General features: G+C 41.8%; 1 protein-coding gene across 1 annotated transcript in view; it reads left to right on the forward strand.

Annotated features, from left to right (window-relative positions):
- COL3A1 (collagen type III alpha 1 chain) overlaps positions 1 to 20,060 on the forward strand; it is a 38,716-nt gene that overhangs the window by 9,636 nt on the left and 9,020 nt on the right. The window contains exons 2-37 of the mRNA XM_059393024.1: positions 608 to 810; positions 1,069 to 1,119; positions 1,576 to 1,689; positions 2,979 to 3,059; positions 4,869 to 4,922; positions 5,385 to 5,438; positions 6,194 to 6,247; positions 6,825 to 6,878; positions 7,049 to 7,102; positions 7,747 to 7,800; positions 8,231 to 8,275; positions 8,408 to 8,461; positions 9,125 to 9,169; positions 9,747 to 9,800; positions 10,187 to 10,285; positions 10,809 to 10,853; positions 11,012 to 11,110; positions 11,311 to 11,364; positions 11,454 to 11,561; positions 11,785 to 11,838; positions 12,649 to 12,747; positions 13,040 to 13,093; positions 13,259 to 13,357; positions 13,750 to 13,803; positions 13,920 to 13,973; positions 14,293 to 14,346; positions 14,870 to 14,923; positions 15,247 to 15,291; positions 15,870 to 15,968; positions 16,052 to 16,159; positions 16,449 to 16,502; positions 17,946 to 17,999; positions 18,084 to 18,137; positions 18,829 to 18,882; positions 19,388 to 19,495; positions 19,932 to 19,985. Of these exons, the coding sequence (XP_059249007.1) occupies positions 608 to 810; positions 1,069 to 1,119; positions 1,576 to 1,689; positions 2,979 to 3,059; positions 4,869 to 4,922; positions 5,385 to 5,438; positions 6,194 to 6,247; positions 6,825 to 6,878; positions 7,049 to 7,102; positions 7,747 to 7,800; positions 8,231 to 8,275; positions 8,408 to 8,461; positions 9,125 to 9,169; positions 9,747 to 9,800; positions 10,187 to 10,285; positions 10,809 to 10,853; positions 11,012 to 11,110; positions 11,311 to 11,364; positions 11,454 to 11,561; positions 11,785 to 11,838; positions 12,649 to 12,747; positions 13,040 to 13,093; positions 13,259 to 13,357; positions 13,750 to 13,803; positions 13,920 to 13,973; positions 14,293 to 14,346; positions 14,870 to 14,923; positions 15,247 to 15,291; positions 15,870 to 15,968; positions 16,052 to 16,159; positions 16,449 to 16,502; positions 17,946 to 17,999; positions 18,084 to 18,137; positions 18,829 to 18,882; positions 19,388 to 19,495; positions 19,932 to 19,985 (2,528 nt within the window). The remainder of the gene's footprint in view (positions 1 to 607; positions 811 to 1,068; positions 1,120 to 1,575; positions 1,690 to 2,978; positions 3,060 to 4,868; positions 4,923 to 5,384; positions 5,439 to 6,193; positions 6,248 to 6,824; positions 6,879 to 7,048; positions 7,103 to 7,746; positions 7,801 to 8,230; positions 8,276 to 8,407; positions 8,462 to 9,124; positions 9,170 to 9,746; positions 9,801 to 10,186; positions 10,286 to 10,808; positions 10,854 to 11,011; positions 11,111 to 11,310; positions 11,365 to 11,453; positions 11,562 to 11,784; positions 11,839 to 12,648; positions 12,748 to 13,039; positions 13,094 to 13,258; positions 13,358 to 13,749; positions 13,804 to 13,919; positions 13,974 to 14,292; positions 14,347 to 14,869; positions 14,924 to 15,246; positions 15,292 to 15,869; positions 15,969 to 16,051; positions 16,160 to 16,448; positions 16,503 to 17,945; positions 18,000 to 18,083; positions 18,138 to 18,828; positions 18,883 to 19,387; positions 19,496 to 19,931; positions 19,986 to 20,060) is intronic.

Raw genomic sequence — 20,060 nt, forward strand, 5'->3', positions numbered from 1 at the left:
CAATATATATAATAACCTTGGCTAAAGCTTTCCCAGGAATCTGGAAGAGTTTTATGTGGCCAAGAATAGCTGTTTTCCCTTGAAATTTTCAATTAGCTTAATAAAATCCAGAAAGTCTTTAGAGTTAGTGACAAAATCATCATTATAGTTTAACGCTCCTATCTACTATGAAAGCAGAAGATAATGATTGCTAGAAAGGCTTGTTTCTAATTACACAATTAATAAATATATATTTAAATGCTGTGTGATTTCCATGGGTGTTAAATTCTTACTATAATTGAAATGAAAATTCTTATTGGCCTTAAGGACAATTGACTATGGTGTGCCATTTTGAAGCGAATAAAGTGATTTAGTATTTTAAGCAATCTCCTACCACTTAGCAAATTATGTGGAGAATATGATGTTCTCGGTAATTTAGTTTGTGGATTTCTTTTTTTTGTTGTTGCATAAGCATGTTTATACAAACATACAAATTAGTTTAATAAAAGGAAGAACTTAATTGGTTTCAACCTGTCTCCACTTCAGTTACTGGAAAGTCATGACAGAGTAAGAAATCGTAATTCAGCAAAACACAAGGTAACATCAGACCATCTGACTTGCTTTGCAGCTGTTGAGGGAGGATGTTCCCATCTTGGTCAGTCCTATGCTGATAGAGACGTCTGGAAGCCAGAACCTTGCCAAATATGCGTCTGTGACTCAGGATCTGTCCTCTGCGATGACATAATATGTGACGATCAAGAATTAGACTGTCCCAACCCAGAAATCCCATTTGGAGAATGTTGCGCGGTGTGCCCCCAGCCTCCAACAGCTGTGAGTTTTAAGAAAATCTGTCCATCTACAAGCTTCATATTTTAACACATGAATAGTTCCTATACCACAGGAGCCTAAAAGGAAAAGAAAGTCATGTCTGCCAATTCTGTTGGTTTTATAAGTAAAAGGTGAACATTCTGGCTTAAATCTAAGGATTAGATGTAACTTGGGATAAGAAATAAATATGCAAATTGGGACACACTTCCTGGGAACGTTGTTCTTAGGTCTTGTTTAATCTGTATCTTTTCCATTTATCAGCCTCCTCGTCCTCCTAATGGTCAAGGACCTCAAGGCCCTAAAGGAGATCCAGTAAGTAAACATTTTTTAGTGGAATGAAATGAGTTCTTTAATTAGTCTGCCTTTTTTTTGGGGGGGGGGGGGTTTGCTTCTTCTAACAGTCTTTTCATATGTGAGCCTTCGTCATTCAGATATTTCCTTGACTACCACAAATTTAATGACAGTGAAGAACTCAAACCAAGAATCTGTCATTGTACATGTGAATATTTAAACTTTCCCAACTTCATATATTGTCTTCATCCCCATCATCAGTTTGAAAAATAAAATATAGGTTGATCTATAAAGAAATAAATTATGTTGAAATTATTCACACGATATAGATTTAAAAAGTATATATTCTCAAGAAAGTTCATCAGTTACACTGATTCCTCCTCTTATACAAAGCAGAGAAGCTACAATTGGATGATAATTCAGAATCACTCTAGGCCTTTTCGCTGTCTTATGAGTTTTTATCTCTGATTCTTTTAGGGCCCCCCTGGTATTCCTGGGAGAAATGGTGATCCTGGTATTCCAGGTTCCCCTGGTTCCCCTGGTTCTCCCGGCCCCCCTGGAATCTGTGAATCATGCCCTACAGGTCCTCAGGTAATAAATTCCAGCACAAAGAGATCCTCTTCTTTACAACTACGCCCTTCATCTTCTTTTCTTTGGCCGGCGCGACATCTCACGTTTGTGGATTCTTTCTATCAATTCTCCCATTGTATGTTTCTAACAAATTCTTATTTCATGCTTCTCAGCGTTGGACACTATTTTAAGTGCTTTATAAACTTTGCTTTTCCTTGTAATGCCAATGCTACTGCTCTTTTATCTTCGCAACATTTCCCAGCTTCTCGGCAGGCGTAGAATCTATCACTATGTTTGAGAAATTGACTCCCGAATGAGTCAATCTGGAGCATTTAGGAACTGCTGCAGCAGTGCCTTATATGACTTACCACCCCAACAGCAGAGCCTCTGAAAGTTCAGACGAAACGTGGCCCAAGAGCTGCGAATACTTCTCACCGACTTCAGGTCAACAGGGTTATTTGAGCCTCGGCAACTGCCCCGCCCCACCTGCAGAGCCTACTCTGCTCCCCCCAGAAAGCGTGGCAGCTGCTAACTCTGCGTGAGAACAGCTAACCAGACACGTCAACGAGACACAATTCTGCTGCATGGCCTTAGCAGAAGTTAGAAGCCACGCATCTACAAATCACTCCAAGTCTTTAAAAAATGCTGTTCAGAATCAGTTTAACAGAAGGCAAAGCGGACCATCTGACTTATTCCTATGCTGGTACCAAACATAACCCGCTTGTGGGCCTGAGATTCAGAACAAAATACTCTCCAAAGAAATCCAACGAGCACATTTAGCTTTTCTATTATTCCGGTGCCTGTTCTCTATGTGGGTGTTTATTGGGGGGGCAAATTTGTTTGGCGTATCGACCAGAAGGCAGCGGTTACAATTTTACTTGCATCCTTTAATGTTGGTAAAGTAATTTGTCTTCCCCATTTTTTTTCTGCTCTGAATGAGATCATATATATGACTGCAAGGCTCTTCCAGCTTCCAAGAGTCCATGATCATATGTTTGAAGCTGTGGGTATCACTTAGAAGTAGTATCTTGAGTAAGATCACACAGGAACGAATCATCTGGGATTAACATGGCAGAGTTAGCTGAAAGACGCGTGTACTGCACGAGCTCGTACTTCCGTGGGGCGTCTACTACTGAAGCTATGGGGACAGGATGAGCAAGACGATGAGGGCACCTGGACCACACCCTCTGGCTTGTGCAAACTTCCTATCCCAAATGGCAGATGTTGCATGCGCTTCTTCTAAATGCTTTTGGAAAGAACTATGATGTGTCTAACCAAATGACCAGATCTATTCGGTCTCTTTGCTACAGAACTATTCTCCCCAGTTCGAGTCCTATGACGTCAAGGCTGGAGTAGGAGGAGGAGGAATGGCAGGCTACCCCGGTCCAGCTGTATGTACAAGACTTTCTCAGCATTTTAGAGCATGATTTAGCTTCTGGTTTGTTAATTCTTGAATGGTTCTTTTCCCAGTAATATAGTATTAGTACATATTCACACAAAATAGCTTATTCTCCATGAAGGTTGGGAAAGCCAATGTAGGATTATGACCCTTCTTATCCTAACGTGTTTTTTCCTCTAACCTCACACCTGTTTTGCCATTCCTTCCTTCTTTAGACAACCACCCATTCCAGGAGCCCCCCTGCCTTTGTGCATAGGTCACACATCCATATATTCCCTAATTTTAACCAAATTTTGCTATTTTTCACTTCCATTATCCCTTTTTCTCCTTTAGTCATTCAGAGTCTTCTTTTCATGTGTTTTCATCAAGTAAGTGCTACTTTCTAGATGATGATTCGAGTGATGAATGCCCAATACTACAATCTCCTGCATCCCAACCCTGAAATCGAATACAAATATTTCCAGAATTTATTGAGTTTTTAAGTTTCCTACAAATGATAGCTATTTACTTTGTACCCAGAAGCTTTCCCTTAATGTAAGTACCTGGAGTTTTGTAGAAGAAAGTAGAAAAAAATCAGTGAAACCTGGGCACGGGGGCATGATACATGGTGTCCCACACAAGTGACCCTAATTGTAGACCAGGCTCTCGGAAGAAGCAGTGTGGGGAAGATTACTGCTTCATTGCCAGTAACAGGTACATAAGTGCAAAAGGACGCATGACACTGAATTCTCAGGGATTACAGAAGACTGCCGCCCAGATCGCTAGACACCGTATTTGTGACTTTCAAAGAGAGAGGACAAAATTTTAGATGATAGATCCAAATGACTAGTTAAAGAAAGACCCTTGACATTGATGTAAATTGTAAATAGAGAATTTTACAAATCTCTAAAGTTTGGGGAGATGTGATTTTTTTTTAAAGCCAGAAGAATTCTATTAACAGTTCAAATATGTGGTCTTATGCAACTAGATTCAAATTATGAATCTTATTTTGTAATCCTATATACCGTTTTTACTAAAAAAAAAAAAAAAACAAAAAAAAAAACAAAAAACAAACAAAAACAAAACCCTTAAAACCAAACCAAAACAAAACAAAAGGCCCACTACTTAATATTTCAGAAAAGAGGTTGAAAGAGAACATTTAATTACAAACTGTGGTTTTATGAATTTGTTTTCAGGATTTAGACATAGCAGGCTATAAGAAGAAAGATTTTCTAGTGTAAGCTGTATTTCTGAGCAATGATAAACCTGTTGGTTCTGACTGTAATCTACCATCGCACCACGTGTGCTGATTCTCCTATGCATATCTAAGTCTTCATGTTAGCATAACTCGGTGACATAATGAAGAACTTCCTGGTTGATTTACATCATCGTTTTTAGAAACTGGGATTAACACTATGCAGATATTTCCCCACAGGAGTCTGGCTGACAGGCAAAAAAATGCTTCCTCACTAGGACCGGTATCATCCTAACATTAGGACTTCCATAGTGTTTTACATGGATTTTTTTAGACTTTTGAATTCCCTTTTATGGGGAGTTCAGGCTAATATTCTATAGCATTTGCCAATAATTTGTATTGATTCTGTGGAAATTCCTTTTAGAGTGATGTACTTACAGTGAGATTTTTATTGTATAGCTAATAAAATCAATCATATCTGTGAATAGTTACTACATAATGAGGCATGCTGTTCTCATTTTTTTTAGTGTCAATATCACTTCTGAACAGAGGCATCTCTTTGATGCCTGAAAAAAGTGTGTTTCAGACGTGCCTATTTTGTCTTTATCCTTCAAATTTATATTCCAGGGTCCCCCTGGCCCTCCCGGTCCCCCTGGTACATCTGGTCATCCTGGCGCCCCGGTGAGTGTGGCTATTAGTGGTGCTTTCTTTTTCATGCATTTATAGAAATCAAGTTAACGCAGATCCTGCCGTAGTTTAGTCCTGCCAGCATGCCATAACCCCAAATAAGTAGAGAAATCACACCCCAGAAAGTATCATTCCTTCAAAGATGGAGTTTCATATCTAATTCATCTACAAACAACTACTCATAATTAAAACCTTGCTAAAATTAAACCATAGACTTACCTTGCATGTGATATGGCTTCAAGTTCAAGAAAATTCAATTCCAGTGGAATGAAGTGAGAGAACGGAATAAATCTGCTTTATTTGGTCTGAAAAATTTTGGCTTCCATGTTTATAAATTGGAATAAGATTCACTAATTGCATTCACAAATCCTAATTTCATACTGTCTTCAAGAGGTAAATGCCTAAAGCAAACATGACATTACTTTTAAAATATTTGCACATTATTCTACCTACTAGGGTTCTCCAGGATACCAAGGCCCCCCCGGTGAACCTGGGCAAGCCGGTCCTGCTGTAAGTATCCGTCGGAGCTGCAGAGTCTGTGCACGGACTGTCCCACGTAGAAACCACCTCCACAGTCTGAAACACCATCTTAGGTCCTGTAGGGTACTCAGATTTTAAAACAATAAATAATATTTCTTACGATGGTTGAACGGGTTTCGGAGATCTTTTGGACTCTTCTAGTGGTTTAGATTCCCCAGAGTTACTTGCTATTGAATCTAGGGATTCCCTGGCTCCCGCCATCACTGTTCCCCTCCTAGTGTGGACACAAATCCTCCTTCTCTTAAACAGAGATTTAATTTTCCTGTAACCTTCATATCTCCTGACATGTCTCCTGACATGCAATTTTTAAAACTTAATTTAATAGAAATAAACATAATCCAACAGATTTCTCCCCCCAAATCGTGCTGTATAAACAAGCAAGTGAGGGGAAGTTAGTTCAATTTAATATTTCAAACTATTTGGAAATACCTATAAATTAAAAATTCATTATCTCACAAAATGTAAAAGTGCTTATGGGTTTCTAAATACATGTGATGTAAAATATATGATATTTTTAATTCTTATTAAAAATAAGTTCATTAAACAGTAAAAACTGTATATACGACAAGCATGATATTAACTCAATGTGTCATTTTCATCATGAAAAATATTGAGAGTATTTTCTCAAAAGAGGTTCCTTTCAGGAGAACACATGATACATAACAATAAATTTTTGTAAGAGAAACACCTATAGACACATTTGCTTTCTATTTTCTCATTTTCAGGGCCCTCCAGGACCCCCTGGTGCTATAGGTCCATCTGGCCCTGCTGGAAAAGATGTAAGTTTTTAAAGACTGAATGGAGAGATGACGAAATCCATGCTAGGCTCACAGAAAAATCTCACTCAAACAGCTGTTGCTAACTGAATGACACGTGAGCTCCTATTAACTTTGGGATGTAGGGGGTTTGTGCAGCTATCTGTACCATTTTCCGAATTCCAAACTAACAGAACCCCTACGTGTGCTTCTTCGTGTCAAGAAGGTACACCCAGTGGATAGATCATAACTGGGGCAGGAACAAGTAGCTTCTTTCTTCCTCTTGTAATGAGGAAATTGATATCAAGACTTCATGAACTTGAAAACGTAAAACACCTTTAATATTGTGTCCTTCGTCCTTTCCCATTCAACGTCCACTGGCAAGTCCTCGTCAATGGATTGAGAGAGCATCATAATACTTCAGGGAGGAGTGCTGCCTGCTGTTGAGAAGGGAGAAGTCCTCCCCGTGCCTTCCACTAGGGAAAGCTGTTCAGCCTGACCGCTTCCACGAGTCCTTGAGAAAAATGCAGTCGGTTTGCTAACTAGCTACAGCGTGTTTTCTCTTACACAATCACGCGTCTATTTTTTATTCCTTCCCTAGGGAGAATCAGGAAGACCCGGACGACCCGGAGAACGAGGGTTGCCTGGACCTCCAGTAAGTCTGTGGTGTGCGGTGAATCACGTGGAGGAATCCCAATGATCTTAGCTTGAAAATTATTCTATAAGTAAACGGAATTAAACTTAAAAGTGGAAGGTATTTTACTACTACTGGACTGTGATTCTCCTTGAAAATTCACTAATATCTGTTCTATTCCTTATTTTTAGGGTATGAAGGGTCCAGCTGGAATGCCTGGATTTCCTGGTATGAAAGGTCATAGAGTAAGTGGAGTTTCTAAATTAACTATAAGCTATTTCATTTAGCTATGTTTGCTTGCCTAACCAACTTTATTAGGCAATTGGACTCTGTGCCAGAAATGGTTGACTTGATTTTTTTAAGTCTATCAGCTTTGCTGACCAAACCAAGTAGTAATTTTACAGATAATAATTAGAGTTGTTTTTAATATGTAAAAAGGCCTGGGAAAAATTATTTAATTCTCCTTACTTCATTACCAGAAAAAAACGAAAATATGTTATTAAGAGCTATGTGTTATTCATTGACTTAGTCAGTGTGATTTGCAGGTGAATCAAGCAACTTTATTCTATGCAAAACATGAGATAGATTCTACCAACGGACCCCCAGGTCTACCAACTTAATAGAAATAAAATCTGGGAAGCTGATATTTGCTATAGTTAAGGCAACTTCCTAATTAAACTGGATTGTACTTGCTAATTCAGACTTTTTACTATAAAATCACTGTCAAATGTCTTCAACCCATTTAAAAGAGTCTTAAAGTACTCACATCAGTGTTGGAAAAGGTACTATGTGGTAAAAACCAGCTATGAAAAATACAATGTAAAGTTTCCAACCATTCTGGCTTTTTAACAAATCTTTAATATTTTGACTATTTTTATACATTTCCTAGGGCTTTGATGGACGAAATGGAGAAAAGGGTGATACAGGTGCCCCTGGATTAAAGGTAAATCAAAATAAAATCATATTTTTGTAAGTAAATTCATTTAAATGTTATAGCTATGTTTAAGATTTATATTTTGGGGTTTAACTTTTTCTGAAATTTACTTGAAATTTGCTTTCCAGGAACTAAATAACAGTGACTATTTCAAATGTTCTACCAATGCTTCCATGAAAGCTGATAACTTGAACTGTCTAGATTAGAGACGATTGTGCATGCCTAAGTAACTCACTGATTATTTCTGTTTCATCCTCAAGTTTTTAAAATGCAAAAATTGAGAATTACAGCAAATAAAAAGCTACCGAAATTTTGAAATTGCTAAAACATATCTTTTTCTTAGGTTCTATGATATTCTTCATAATGTGCTGCATTTTAGAAAAAACTATACATTCCTGCCTCTGTTCTACAAAATGGTAACATACTTTACATGTTTTAGGGTGAAAATGGCCTCCCAGGTGAAAACGGAGCCCCTGGACCCATGGTAATTATATTTCTTATGTAGATTTCAGTTTTCATTTATTAGCCTCCATCTAACCCAAAGCTTGCCTTGCTCCTCTCCAGCTGTTCTTCCACGAGGTTAAAGTAAGACCATTTATTCTACTGTGTTCTGCAGGGTCCCAGAGGAGCTCCTGGTGAGAGAGGACGGCCAGGGCTTCCAGGAGCTGCGGTGAGTCTTGGTACCGGCACCGTTCCTGCCAGAATCACAGATCAGGGCCTCAGCCCGGTCTGCAGGCTGTGGCAATCTTCTGGAAAACCTTTCCCATGAGATAGCATTTAACAGTGCCTATTTGTAGCTATCATTGTAGGGAAACAAATAACGGCCTTACATAAGATAAGGGCCTCTCTTTTGAAAAAATTTTTAAGTGTCTACTTTGTCTACGTTACTTGAACCATTAATTCACAGTTGATTCTTTGTTGTTGTTGTTGTTGTTGTTTTTAGATTTTATTTATTTATTTAACAGAGAGAGAGAGATCACAAGTAGACAGAGAGGCAGGCGGTGGTGGGAGGGAAGCAGGCTCCCCGCTGAGCACAGAGCCTAACGCAGGGCTCAATCCCAGGACCCTGAGATCATGACCTGAGCCGAAGGCAGAGGCTTCACCCCCTGAGCCACCCAGGCGCCCCTCACAGTCTATTCTGTTAAACGCAGGACCCAGTTCTTCTACACATCAGAATGTTAACAATTTGACTCTAAAAATATGTTCTTAGTAAGTAGATTGTAGTACACTGGAAGCAGAGTCAGCTCCACAGAGTGAGAATTTTAGTCAGAACATCACTCACGACTGGGTTTTCAGAATTCAGGACATGTTTGAGACAAACTTCTCTTTCTAGGGTGCCCGAGGTAATGACGGTGCTCGTGGAAGTGATGGACAGCCAGTAAGTAACTTTTATCTATTTCTTTAAGGGAGTGAGAGGTTACACGGTATGGAATGCTGGACTAATGGATTACAGACCTAAAACTCAACATTGTCCATAAACATTCACTCCACAGACACTAAGTCCATAAACACAATCTAGAAACAATCTAGAAACACTAAACCCATAAATGAAATCCTGCTATTTTTCATTATACTTGGCCCATTACTAACATCTGTATAGAGTTCACTTGTTAATACCCAGTCCTGGACATGGCCATTAGAAGGGCCCTGCAAAATAGATCTTGTTCATCCACATTATAAACAAGAGTGCAAGAGCTCCGGGCTAAAGAAATTGCACAAAGTCGGAGAATTTGCGGCAGAAGGCAGGGGGAACCTACTTTTCTCGCTTTACATCGTAGTTTCTTGTTATTTTGCCACATTGTTTCTGCACATAATATTCATCCACAGGCCATAAATACTATTTTCTCTGTGCAATTGTCTTCTCTATTGTGTGTGTGCCAACTTCCTAGCCAGCACTATGTTAGCTTCTGTTTCCTTGATTAAGAGCTCTTGAAATTGTCTTTAATTTTTTTCAGGGCCCCCCTGGACCCCCTGGAACTGCAGGATTCCCCGGTTCCCCCGGTGCTAAGGTAAACATGAATTTCTACAGAAGAATATGAAAGAGGTCTTGAGGCACCAGAAAAATCATTGAATTGTTTCTTTAAAATGATACATAGGTTTACCCGTCGAGTAGGCATCCTTTTACCTGTTCCAATCTCTAACACCCTATTTTTGATTCCCGAAGGGGTTATCCCTGGCACTCAACTGTTCCGCCATCTCTTTCTCGTTTCCCAGTCCCTTTCTGAAAAGCACATCCCGTAATCACACGCAGCATTTCTCTGCCTGCCTGATTCGTGATTCTTTGCTGGTGACGGGCGTATCATCTTGCACTTCCAGCCCTGGGGAGATGGGCTGAAACTGGCTTAGTGGTTAGAAGTGACGAGAGATACTGACCACTTCGGGTCTTTCCCCTTAGGGTGAAGTTGGGCCTGCGGGATCCCCCGGCTCAAGCGGGTCCCCCGGACAAAGAGGAGAACCTGGACCTCAGGGCCATGCTGGTGCACCAGGTCCTCCCGTAAGTGACCAATGCGGCCTCTGCGGCGCGTCCCTGCACTTGTGTCATGAAAGCATCTGCTTTACTGTTGTTATCACCTAAGATTTATATATTTTAATCATTGCTTGGTGCTCTGAGATGACTCTACTGTGATAAATATGGACTGGATTAGTACTAAAATTCATGGGCCTTGAGATTTAACTCTTCTAGAATTTATGACTTTCATGTTTAGTTGACAAAGCCAAGTAGAGGACAGAGAGTGATCAGACGCTTCAAAGACTGTGCTCCCCAGATCACTGATCACACCAATTCAAGGAAGAAACAGGATTAAACACCTCCTCTGTTTATTACTTAACAATTCAGACCAAGCTCAGATTGTCTTTAATTTGTAAAGATAGTGATCGTTCTCTCGCCTGCATGGTGTGTTGTGCCGCAGTCGGAGGAGTCCGCGAATCTCTACAAAGCCCAACGCCACCAGTGAATTTACTTTGCAATGTATGCTCACTAGTGACATTATTTTTAATACACTCTTCTCCCCTCCCAGGGCCCTCCTGGGAGCAATGGAAGTCCCGGTGGCAAAGGCGAAATGGTACGTTACCCTCGCCCCCTCCCTCGTGTCAGCCACACACATTTTCAGCTTCTTTTGCACTTTGTGCTTTGCGTGACCGTCCATTTGTGATGTCTATCAGCTCTTCAGAAAAGACAGCTCACGTTTTGACTCATGTGGTCTTCTTGGGCTATTTTTAGGGTCCTGCTGGCATTCCTGGAGCTCCTGGACTGATGGGAGCCCGGGGTCCTCCTGGACCAGCTGGAACCAATGGGGTTCCTGGACAGCGTGGCAGTGCAGTAAGTTGCATAACTTCCCTTGGTTGCTTGGAGGGTGTGGCTCCGTTCCCACGAAAGAAGTATAAACAGCATAATTTTTGTACTTGTTCAGCTGATTTTATGCTGGTTTTGCTCTGACTTTACCACGGCATTGGCAGTTGCCACTGCTGATTTTGTTAGACTGGACTCCCTGTTTTTAAACCAAGATTTTGTTCATTTAGGGTGAACCTGGTAAAAATGGTGCCAAAGGAGAGCCGGGGCCACGTGGTGAACGTGTAAGTGTTACCCCAACAGAATGGATTATTTATTATTTCAGATGACAGTTTTGCAACTGGATTTATCCCTTTATTGGCATTGTTTTTAGGGGGAAGCTGGTTCTCCAGGTATTCCAGGACCTAAAGGTGAAGATGGCAAAGATGGTTCTCCGGGAGAGCCTGGTGCGAACGGACTTCCAGGAGCTGCAGGAGAAAGGGTACGTTTCCCACAGGCATCTCAACGGAGACCTGGATCACTTTCATTCACATAGAACTTGACCTTCAGGGTGAGGAGATCATGGTTTTTCTTAAGCTGAGTACTCAATCCCAAATACTGCTTTTGAGACATTGTATAACACAAGAACATCTCTATTGCTACTCAGAAATTATGAAAAAGTTTTCATGCTTTGGGCTGAAACATTTGTGTTTCACTATTTCCAGGGTGTGCCTGGATTCCGAGGGCCTGCTGGAGCCAACGGCCTTCCAGGAGAAAAGGTGGGTAACTTTAATTTCTATTTTTGTAAATGCTGGTACTACAAATAGTTATATTCTTCCATATAGTTTCCTATTAACTAAAACCTAAATATCTGAAAGAAATATATTGCAGTTTAAAAATAATAATAATTTCCAGTTTACAGTAATGATTCCTGCCCCTGCTCAGCTCTTCTCCTAGCTTTGTAACTAAAGCAAGTCACTTAGCTTCTATGAGAATTTTCTGACATATGTGTCAACTGAGAGCCATTTATTTCAGTATCATTGCAAGAATAAAGTAAATCAAAATGCTTGAAAATTCTTTGAAAACTCTAAAATACTACACAAAAATGATTTTATATCATCAAAGATATTTGATTTTATACACACAGAAATGTATTGTGATACCCACTGAATATTTCTGGCATATGGTGTTTATCAAAGTTGCCTCAAAATATTCACAATATGATAACCCAAGCTAATAGATAACAGTGACTTTACGGCATGTCAGCAGCACACTAGCTCTCTTTAAGAGACAAAAGGAAGGGGTGCCTGGGTGACTCAGTTGTTAAGCAACTGCCTTCAGCTCAGGTCATGATCCCAGAGTTCTGGGATCGAGCCCCACATCGGGCTCCCTGCTTGGTGGGAAGCCTGCTTCTCAGTCTCCCACTCCCTCTGCTTATGTTCCCTCTCTTGCTGTAAAATCTTTAAAAAAAGAGAGAGAGAGAGAGAGAGAGAGACAAAAGGAAGCTTTCTAGTTGTAACTTAAATGTGATCAATGTCTAGGTCACTGAAGGTTCTTCTACTTATTTGTCGAATTATCTCACCTCATAGGGTCCCGCTGGAGAGCGTGGTGGTCCTGGCCCTGCAGGGCCTAGAGGAGCTCCTGGAGAACCCGGACGAGATGGTGCCCCCGGAGGTCCAGGCATGAGGGTACCGAGAAACACTTTCTTGCTTGACACTGCCGTTTAGTAAGAAGAACGGCAAATAGAGGAGGATCAAAGACTCCTTAGAACGGACTGTACTTTTACAGCCTCCAGACAAAACAAGCACTCTTAAGATAACTGAAGGTTCGAAGGTTGAAGGAAAACATAACACTTGACTGAGATATAGACAGGAGAATGTGTGCGAATAAAAGTCTACATAGAAAATCTCAAAATTTCACATAGATACATATAATTTTCAATTATCCTTTTTAAATGCCTGACTAACTTCTTCATTTCAGGGTATGCCCGGAAGCCCAGGAGGGCCAGGCAGCGACGGAAAACCAGGGCCTCCCGTATGTACACGTTTAACATCTCATTCGATAAGCCCCGTGAATAATGGAATCACACTTCGGCCTACATGGATGTATATTGTAGAGTCTTGATACACATATTTTGATATTTTGATGAAATCTTTTTAAAACCTCTGTTCATGTAATTTTTTTATTTTTTTTCATTAGGGAAGTCAAGGAGAAAGTGGTCGACCAGGTCCTCCAGGCCCATCTGGTCCCCGAGGTCAACCCGGTGTCATGGGTTTCCCTGGTCCTAAAGGAAATGATGTGAGTCCCTTCCTTTATTTAATCAATAAGTATTTGACAGAAGGCGTTTCCTTGCCCTGTGGGAGTTCAGAGATGCCAAAACCTGATCTCTGCTTCAAAGCATGGTATAATATATGAAAGTCAAAATACCATGTGAGACAGGGAGTTGTTTTTTGTTGTTTTCTTTTCTTTTTCATTTTTTTCTTTTCTTTTCTTTTTTTTTTTTTTTTTGAGTTTTGAGTTTTGAGTTCTGGGGCAAAAGTAGAGAAATTTATGGCAATCTAGTTCTAGAAAGGAGTTTTGGGTTGTGGACGCATACATGTTCATATGGAAGGGGCAGATCAAAACTATTAGGGAATAGGACACTGAATGATTTCCTTTTGAAAATTAGTAAATACTGGCTACTTCTTTAGGGTGCACCTGGCAAGAATGGAGAACGAGGTGGCCCTGGAGGTCCTGGCCCTCAGGTATGCAGCTTTCATTCCCTTTTCCAGCTTTCTCTAGATGCATTCGTTTCCATCCTATGGCTTCTGTTTATGATCTCCATTATCTTTGCTTCCCTGACTGCTTTTTTTGTCTTTAGGGTCCTGCTGGAAAGAATGGTGAAACTGGACCTCAGGGTCCCCCAGGACCTACTGTAAGTTCGCTCACATAACTTGGAGATGGAAGTGAGTGGGGGTGGGGCAGAAGAAAGACTTTGGGAATCTTATCGCCACCAACACTATGTCATCACAGTTCACCACAGTGGTTTTGAAGCTTGGTTACCTCGTTAGCTAAATGTTGACCAACTAGAAATGAGGATGTCTCCCTCGCATCAGTTCTGTAGGCCAGACTGTGCCCTTCCTCACACCGTTAAGTTTCAGTTAAGCAATGAGTCTGTTGAAAAGAAAACTGTGTGGACTAAATATGAAAGGATATTTTATAATAGAACATCTCATTATATTTTTCTACATTAGGGGCCAGCCGGTGACAAAGGAGATGCAGGACCCCCGGGTCCACAAGGATTACAAGTAAGAACTTATTTTCATATCCCTGGGTTTCCACTTCTACCGGATAATTCAATACTTCTTCTCAAGAGCTGTCTTTGTTGAGCTAACTGACAGTTCAAATTTTGGATGACACTACTAAATTATAATTAATCTTAAGCTTAACATTTGTGGTCTGTCTTCCTCCTTGAAATAAAATAAGTGCATTAGTCAATTTTTAATAAATTAAAATTAATTTAATTAATTATTTTAATTAATAAAATTTTTTATGCTTATACTTATTTTTGTAATAATTTAAATCCACATAGTTAAATCAATCTTACCATACTCATTCATTCATTTTCATGTACAGTGGTAGAAAAACTAGAGGGAGAGAAATATTAAGTCTGGAAGATATGGTTGTCCCTTCTCTGTCACTGGATTTTGAGAGCCACAAATTTTGTAGCTTTGAAAAGACCATTAAAACCAGTTTGAATACCTTGCAGAAACATACACTGAGAAGATGTTCTGTAAGCAGTGTTTGAAGCGCAAATATGATTCTTTGTAGGGTTTGCCTGGAACCAGTGGACCTCCAGGAGAAAATGGAAAACCCGGCGAACCAGTAAGTGGCGTGCCCTTCTTTAAAAAGAGCTCAGAAACCGAAAGAATAAATCGTGATCATTTATCAGTTATTAGCTTTTGCATTTCCTCGTGCCATCGTTTCTGAGCTGTAACGTACAGTTTTAAATATTCAACAAAGAAAAATTATTCAATCATAGGTATCACACGGAAAGTTTCTATTTTACCATGAAATGAAAGAAAGCGTACATAGCTCGAGATTTAACAAATTGTACAAAATGCAAGCCAGTCACATGTGCTATCTTGCTTATGTTCCTACAACATGCATTCTGACGGAGGCCTAATCAGATAATGCCGATCTTCTAGGGTCCAAAGGGTGAATCCGGTTCACCTGGAACTCCAGGAGGCAAGGTAAGTATTTTCATCTATTTTCTAATTTCTTCAGCATTTTATAGAGCAACTGAATAGTGATTCACTTTTGGTATATCAAAGCAAAATGGTCTTTCTTTAGAAGCTCAACAGTGCAACTATTTGGCGAGTACACAGGGTAACTCAAGACATTTGCAGATTGGATTTGCTCCATCTGAAAAATCACATTTTCTGACATGAATAAATACTATGGAGGCAGCTATGGGCCTGAAATTGAAAAAGTCAAATCTTTCCAGGACATTGACTCTGCACAGGAAAACTGTGTTGGTAGAAATCTTAAAAAAAAAAAAAAAAAAAAAAAGCCCCATGAATAAAACAATAAGAGTGTCCGAGGTAGCTCATCAGACCGGACATGGAGGTTCCCTCCGTCACTCTGTGTCTCCGTTTCCATCTCTCACTCCATTGATCAAATAAATGTCTTTTATAACTACCAGCACTTCCCAGTTGTTCAAAAATATAAGTTCCCCAGTGGTCTACATCCAAATAATACAATTTAGGGTGCTTTTGTTTGCTGTTAGTCTTGGGTTGGCTAACAGGGCTCTTCTGCATTCCTACCCCAGGGTGATTCGGGAGCCCCGGGTGAACGAGGACCTCCAGGAGCCGTGGGGCCCGCGGGACCGAGAGGTGGAACTGGCCCCCCTGGTCCAGAAGGAGGAAAGGTGACTCTGCCCGATCCGTTCTAGACTTTACAAAATGCACTCCATTTCCTTCCGGTGGTTCACCATGTGTCCTCTGATTTCAGGGTGCTGCCGGTCCCCCTGGGCCAGCTGGACCTGCCGGGACTCCTGGTCTACAAGGGATGCCTGGAGAAAGAGGAGGTCCTGGGGGCCCCGGCCCAAAGGGTGACAAGGTAGGCACGTCCGTGCTATTAACTCTAGCATAGAACAGACTTCCTGGGTTAAAGGCGAGAAGCACTGCTGCAAAGCAACCTGTTTTCAGAATTAATGTTGCCATTTTCTAGGAAGGGAAACTTGAGGTGTGTTGCTAGAGTGACTGTTCGTGAGAACACTCACCGGCCATCACAACACGTCCTCAGGGTCACTCCTCTTCCTGGCCGAGTCTCCCTGTGGCTGCTTCTAACCTGATGACTCCGGCTTTTATCTGACTCTAACCTGATGACTCTGGCTCTTATCTGACAGGGCGAACCGGGCAGCGCGGGGGCCGACGGAGCTCCAGGGAAAGACGGTCCCAGGGTGAGTTTCCCCGCGGGGCACAAATAGGACTTCCCTGAGTGTGACGCAGAAGACTTCCCTGTCGCGACTTCTGCTGGTCCTAAAAACTCATCACCATCACTTAGGCCATGGTTTGCCTTTTCTGACCATTAAGAAGACCGCAGTGACGCGGTGTTTAAAATTCCTAGTTTATATGTGTTATTACCTGATGTTGGTTCAACACTGACGTGAGAATAGAAAAACCTCAAAAGTATAATTAAAGTCACAAACTGAAGTCATCATAAATCCAAGTCACTAAAATCCAAGATAATCAACACTGTTCAGAAAGACAGTTTTTTTATTTTATATACATGGTAATTCGGCGATACAGTCATACCACGGAATCCTACTTAGTGGTAAGTAAGTGCAACATTAGTGACAAGGAAATCATGCAACAACTTACACAAACCTCAAGGACACGGGCTGAGTGAAACAGAGTCCATCTCAAAAGGGTGTGAACAGCGGGATTCCGTCCATGCAACACTTGCGAGCTAACAGAGCTGGTGATTGCCAGGAGTTAGGAAGAGGGGAGAGAAAGATGCGTGTGACTGAAAGAGGGCATGAGAGGGAGTCTCACGGCAGCTGCGCATTCGAGCATCGTCGTCATACCACACCACTCTTCCTAGCGGGGCCTAGAGCTTGTCCTCACACACACCAGCACGAGTGAGTGTGAGACCTGAATCAGCTCTCTGCATGGTCCCCAGGCGTTTCTCGGTTTGATATTGTACGAAGTTGTGTACGATGTTAACATTGAAGGATGCTGGGAGACAGGTGCATAGCATTCTCCGGGATCTTCTTTTGCAACGTCTTGGGAATCTGTAACTATTTCAGAGTTAACCATTAAAAACAAACATCTTCCAGATATGACCACAGCCAAGAAGCAAGACAGTTAAGTCATTACACACGTGTCACACTTACCATTGTCACCTTCAAGAAACTCATAGGAATTTCACTTTTGACAGATCAGATGGGTAGGCCATCAGCCAATTTAAAAAATCCACCTAATGCCTCACATACATTGGTAAAACTCATATTTGAAAATGTCAATTTGGAAATTTTAATATGTGCATTTATATTCTGAGTAGTTAAACATTTTGGATTATCAAACAATTGAATAAGGCAATACATTTCGGTTCTTAAAAAGCTATTCCTGTAAGATCTCACACCACATCACTTACCTTCTGCAATGGAAAGAAAAAGGAATCAGTCAAGTTCCACTGAGTCTTACCATCCTTTAGAGGCGTCTCCATAGACTCCCCAAAGCCGTAGGCCTGGCGACATTTACACACCAAAGGAAGCACCATTTGAACCACCATAGAAGTCATAGTATCTAGTTTATTAGGTGACTGCTATGTCAATATATTCTCATTAATAAAGTTAATAATTTTATCTTTAAAATCAAACATGTATTTCTATTTTCTTTAGGGTCCTACAGGTCCCATTGGTCCCCCTGGCCCAGCCGGTCAGCCTGGAGATAAGGTAACACTTCATACTACTTAGAAACCCAAAGAAAATGTCCCCGGCTTTTGGGATACAGGGCAAAGTTTTTTCCTCTTTTTTCAGGGTGAAGGTGGTGCCCCTGGACTTCCGGGTATAGCCGGTCCCCGTGGTGGCCCTGTGAGTGTTGACAACTCTCCATGTACTTTATAGCCCCACCCAGGCAGCAGGGACCCCTGCTTCCTTCCTTAGCGATTCTGCCCCGTGTCTCAAGGGCAGGATGACAGTTTCAGGAATTGTGTGACAAGCAAAGGAAGGTTCAAGTTCTGAAATTCAAAATTCACAGCAGACAGTTTTAAATCAAGCCATCTATCCTAAATAATTCTGGAAAAAATTTTTAAAATGCACAAATAATATACATTTGTAAATAATATTTCTTAAACTGCAGGATCTCGCCTGAGGCACCTTCTAGATCTAAATAGAATGCTCTCCCTTCAGGATTTGCAACTCAGGACAGATACATAGTAAATGGTCCTAATTAATTAATTGGTTGATTTCTCAAGTAACCCTAAGTATATTTTTAAATACTCACATTTTTTAGAAGTCATATGATTGCGTGTGTTAAACCCTTCAAAATTCTCAGGTTATTGTTGTTGTAAATAATATCACAATCAGAGGCAGGAGGAATGGAAGGTTCTGGAGTGTCCACTCCTGGTTTCGTTGAGAAGTGGAAAAGTTCCCCAGTCGCGCCATCTTGGTCAGCTTTGCGTACTTCGTGCTTAAAGGAAGGAGACGAGATGTCCAGGGGGCGATGTTGTTGTCCTGTGTGAAGGCGTCTTCGTGGTGACCAATGACAATGTTTTCCCTCCAGGGTGAGAGAGGCGAGCATGGACCTCCAGGACCCGCCGGCTTCCCCGGTGCTCCTGTGAGTATGAACACGCAGCCCAGAACCCTCTCTGGCTGAGAAACTCATGTTTGAGTCTGGCTTCTAGTCAGGCCTCAGCTTCTCCTTCCCCGTAGGAGATTTTACACCCCCCCCCCCCATTAATGATGCTCACATGATACCCGAGGTTTTAAGACACTGACAGTGTTGAAAGCTATTCCACTGGAAGATGATACTCACTAAAATTTGCTCTGGGCCTTACCTTTCTCCGGCGAATTTGCTGGCGTTCCTTTCCAAAGCACAGTCCTCAGAGAGCTTTTCTCCCCTAGGACGAATAACATCCATTTGAACGTTTCCTGGATAGTTTTCTTCTATCCTGGAAGCATCTCTGTTGGTTTTGGTTTGGCCCGTGTTCAGAGAACGTTCCTTTACAAGTTTGTTTCAACCACTTGGCACCTGGAGAATTGTGTTTCTGAAGGAAGAGCAGGATAGGCCGGGGGGACCGGGAAGGCCGTCCGCTCACGGTGGCTGTCCTTTCTGAATGCAGGGACAGAACGGCGAGCCCGGTGCCAAGGGAGAAAGAGGTGCTCCTGGCGAGAAGGGGGAAGGCGGGCCCCCTGGCCTCGCGGGGCCTCCGGGCGGTGCCGGGCCTGCGGTGAGTGTCCTCTCTCGCTCGGTTTCCAAGGGGAAAGCGTCAGTGTATCCACGTCCAAGACTCCGTCCTGGGAGAGCTTGTCAAGGCGATGAGTATCGTCCTCCCAGGGGTACACGTCTGGCTTTGATGCCCCCGCAGTCTGGATAGGACCCCAGTCCAGGTGCTCTGACCACTTCCCAGAGTCACCGCTCTGCGGACTTTTGTCTGTTCATGGGTAGGTCCGTTGTAGCACCCCCCCCCCCCAGTTTTATGAGCTCTAACTGACATGTAGCAGTGCACAGGCTTCAAGCGCGCCGCAGAATGACGGGGTGTACGGCTGCGCTACGAAAGGACTCACAAGAAGTAGAGCTACGTGGTTTGCGAAGGCTGAAGGCTGCTTTCAGATTTAGATTTTGGTGAAATTCTGATGAACCATTTCTGTCTCCACTCCATATAGGGTCCCCCTGGTCCCCCCGGCGTCAAGGGTGAACGTGGGAGTCCTGGGGGTCCTGTAAGTATCGATTCTCCTTACTGGGTCTCTAAACTGTGATTCGAAAGCATTAGTTCATGCCAATCTGTACAAAAA

Source organism: Mustela nigripes, chromosome 3, assembly GCF_022355385.1.
Source record: "Mustela nigripes isolate SB6536 chromosome 3, MUSNIG.SB6536, whole genome shotgun sequence".
NCBI lineage: Eukaryota > Metazoa > Chordata > Mammalia > Carnivora > Mustelidae > Mustela > Mustela nigripes.